This window comes from Belonocnema kinseyi, chromosome 3 (assembly GCF_010883055.1).
Source record: "Belonocnema kinseyi isolate 2016_QV_RU_SX_M_011 chromosome 3, B_treatae_v1, whole genome shotgun sequence".
Classification (NCBI taxonomy): Eukaryota; Metazoa; Arthropoda; class Insecta; order Hymenoptera; family Cynipidae; genus Belonocnema; species Belonocnema kinseyi.
The window spans coordinates 159,406,332-159,409,776 of record NC_046659.1 but is presented as its reverse complement, the minus strand read 5'-3'; the positions used below and the strand labels follow the sequence as shown (position 1 = coordinate 159,409,776).

Genomic DNA, 3,445 nt, shown 5'->3' with positions numbered 1-3,445 from the left:
GCCAGTCACTAGGACATCAAAAGACAGGGAGAGGAGGAGAAGCAAGAAGAGGAGGTGGATGAGGTGTAGGATGTCCAATACCTATCTCTGACATTAATTTACTGTCTCATTGGTGCAGTTTTAATAATAATCGTTAAAAATAAGCTTTCCGAACAACTCTGATTCACAACACTTTTAAACTTTAGTCAAGTTACCCGCCACTCTAGGGGATCCAAAAAGCTCTTGTTCCTATTGAACACTGAACAAGGAATACGGAATACGGATCGTGCGAACCAAATGTATTTTATGTTCGGATAGAATGGATTTAGAATTCACAGTCAGCCAGAGTATAGATTATTCAGCGCTGGAGTGCTTCGGGATCGTTCTCTCGACTCTGTACGTGGATACTTTTAAGCAAATTCAGTTCACTTTCTGCACGACATTGGAAAAGAAAAGCATCCTTCGACGAAGAAATAAGAATATATACAGCACCACTTCTCTTGCGGATAAGAAGAGCATTCCGCTGTCTCCGGGCCAGGCCGAAGTATAAGAGCAAGGGTTGTTTGCTCCATCGTCAAGGGGAGAAAACAAAAGGCCAAGCAGCAAAAGGTCTTGGTCAATTAGTCAAAGAAAAGCAGTCCAGTGACGCGTCAAAGAAGAGAGTGAAAGGGTCGAAAAATAAAAGGCTCTTGTTTAGGGAAAATGAAAAAACGTTGATCCAGAGTCAAGAATTCATTTTTCATGACTCGCTGTCTTTCAATGTCACTCGTTAATTATGAAGAAGCTAGCTCCATACTTAACAAAAATATTAATCAAGTCAAAAAGTTTATGTTAGACTTCACAACCGAAATGATCTTGAAACATGGGAAATGGAGGGGTTTTTTCATGGAAATAGGGGAATAAATAAATTCAATTGAAAATGCGAAGATTATCTTTCTACCAAAAGAGTTGAGTATTCCAGCGAACTGGAAAAAATGAATTTTCCAGAAAATGTTTATCTTCTACCATAAAAGGTGAATATCCAAAAAGAAAATTTATTTTTGAACCAAATTGTCGAATTAAAAAAAATGAGCTTTAACGACCAATACTTTTACTTTTCATTGCGTGGTTAAATTTTCATACCAAAAAGTAAAATTTTTAGAAGACCTTTCAATTTTAAACAGAAAATTAGAATATTTACCATAAAGAGCTGTTTCAACAAAAAAAAAAAATAATCTTCGAGAAATACTGCCAAAAGAATTAATTTATAACAAAGTAGTTCCAGAAAAGTTGAACTTTCAACAAAAAGTATAATATTTGATATTTCAACCAAAAAGATTTTAATTTTAGTTCAAGTAGATTCAAGTAGGTTGAAATTCCAACTACCAGTGGGCAAAAAATTGAAGAATTGACTTAGGACATTTTTGAGCCGTTTTTTTATGTTTTTTTATTTTGGTTAACAATTTATGGTTTTATATGAAAATTTAACTTTTCCCTTTTTGGTTGAAAATTTTTCCTTTATAAGATGAAAATTCAAATATTTGATAGAAAACTTATTTATTCGTTGATGTTTCGTCTTTCTGGGTAGAAAAGTTGTCTTTTTGAAAATTTATTTTGGTCGTTGATAATTCAACTAATTTGTTAAAAATTCATCGTTTCCAGTTGAATTGAACAGGTTGAAATTTTTTAAAAATAATTCTTTCAATTGAAAATTTAATTATTTTACTTTTGTTGGACAGCTCAGATATTCTTCAGTTGAAATTTCAACTATTTTATTGAATATTTGTCCTCTGGAAAAAGAAATATAATTTGACAGATATTTAAGCTATTTGGTTAAAAATTTACATTTCGGTTGAAATTTCGTGTTTTTATTAAAAATTGAACTATTGCGTTAAAGATATAACAATTCATTTGAAAATGTTGATACTTATGTGAAAATTGGTCTTTTTTGGTCGAAAATTCAATTACTTGGTTGAAAGGTTATATTGAAAATTTAACCATTTTTTATTAAAGCCGTTTTTTATTTTGTTTAATATTTTTTAAATCTAAGAATGGAACCATCTTTGGTTGAAAATTCAACTATTTTGTTGAAAATTTAATTTAAATTTATTTTAATTTAATATAATTCAATTGGCATTAATTTAATTAAACTTCTTAAAATTAGTCGTTGATAGTTCAACTGTTGAATCAACGGTTGAAGTTTAATCTTTTTTTACCCAAAGTTTGACCATTTCGTTGGAAATTCATGTTTATTAGTTCAAAATCTCTATTTTGCATTAAAGTTAATTTTGTTGTTGTTAAAATTGTAAGTCTTTGGCTCCTTATTTGATTGAAAATAAAACTGTTTTTGGTTCATATTTATTTATTGGGTAGAAAATTATCTTTTATTTTTGAAAATTGATCCCTTTGTTTGACGATTCAAATATTTTGTAAAAATTTTGTTGTCTTATTTTTAAAGTAATTTTGTTCATTAAAAATTGAACTATTCTATTTTTGAGCAAAAATTTAACTTTTTTAGTTGAAATTTCAACTATTTGATTGAAATTTTGTTTTGTCTTGTTAAAAAGTTACACTATTTTCCCTGGTTTTCGAGCATTTTGGGTAACTGAACCCAAAAGAAACACTAAAAAATACAGAATAGCGCAAAATACGTGTTTAACCGCTCATATTACTTTAAGGAGGAGTAAGAGGGGGGGGGGGGTACTGGAAAAAATTGTTAACGTGGTTCACGGATGGCCCGAAAGGAAGTGCTAATAATTAGAGAAAGTAGAAGTAGAGCCAGCAGGATGTTGATGTGAATTATTTCGATGTTGGACGTGACACCTAACACCCGGTTGTCAGACAAGTACACGTTTCTGAAGCCTATTCTTACACGAATCCCGCAAATCTCATCGCGTACAGTTCAAGTCATGTCGTCACGTATTGGAGATAGGTAGGTAGGTAGGTAGGTAGGTAGGTAGGTAGGTAGGTAGGTACTATAGTAGGTGGGTGACTACAAAGGAGCGAAATCGATTTGCAATTTAAATCCATCCCTACGTGCCTGCGGGTCATTCAGCGCAAATCGCGAATCGCGAATCGCTATGGCCATGCCGATGATTTTACTGAACTTGGATAGTTGGAGGTTCGATAACCACAGCCATCGAGCAAGAAGAAGAAGAAGATCAAGAAGAAGATCCGCTGATTCCTCTTCTCTCGCTTGCCTGCTTTCTTGCATCTTGTTGCTGCATCCTGAATTTCCTTGCGGCCATGACGTTTATGCCTTCAACCTGCCATCCTGATTGTTTCAGTCTTTCACCACTTATACAGATTCAACTCTCTGATCCAAGGTTAATCGGCTTTTTCTAAATGTTCCCATCTTACTTCTTAGAGCCAATTCAAATCTACAAATTGCATTTACACTACCCTGAGAAAAATGGATTACTATATGAATTGGATATTATGGGGCATTTACATAGATAGATAAACGTTTAGTCTTCCGCCTGGTAGC

At 32.9% G+C, this 3,445-nt stretch overlaps 1 protein-coding gene across 1 annotated transcript in view; it reads right to left on the bottom strand.

The window, feature by feature from the left end:
- Window positions 1-3,172, bottom strand: part of LOC117170087 (proline-rich receptor-like protein kinase PERK8) — a 42,121-nt gene extending 38,949 nt beyond the window's left edge. Inside the window, exon 1 of the mRNA XM_033356610.1 lies at window positions 2,995-3,172. Within this exon, the coding sequence (XP_033212501.1) occupies window positions 2,995-3,172 (178 nt within the window). The remainder of the gene's footprint in view (window positions 1-2,994) is intronic.
- Between the last annotated feature and the right edge of the window lie 273 nt (window positions 3,173-3,445).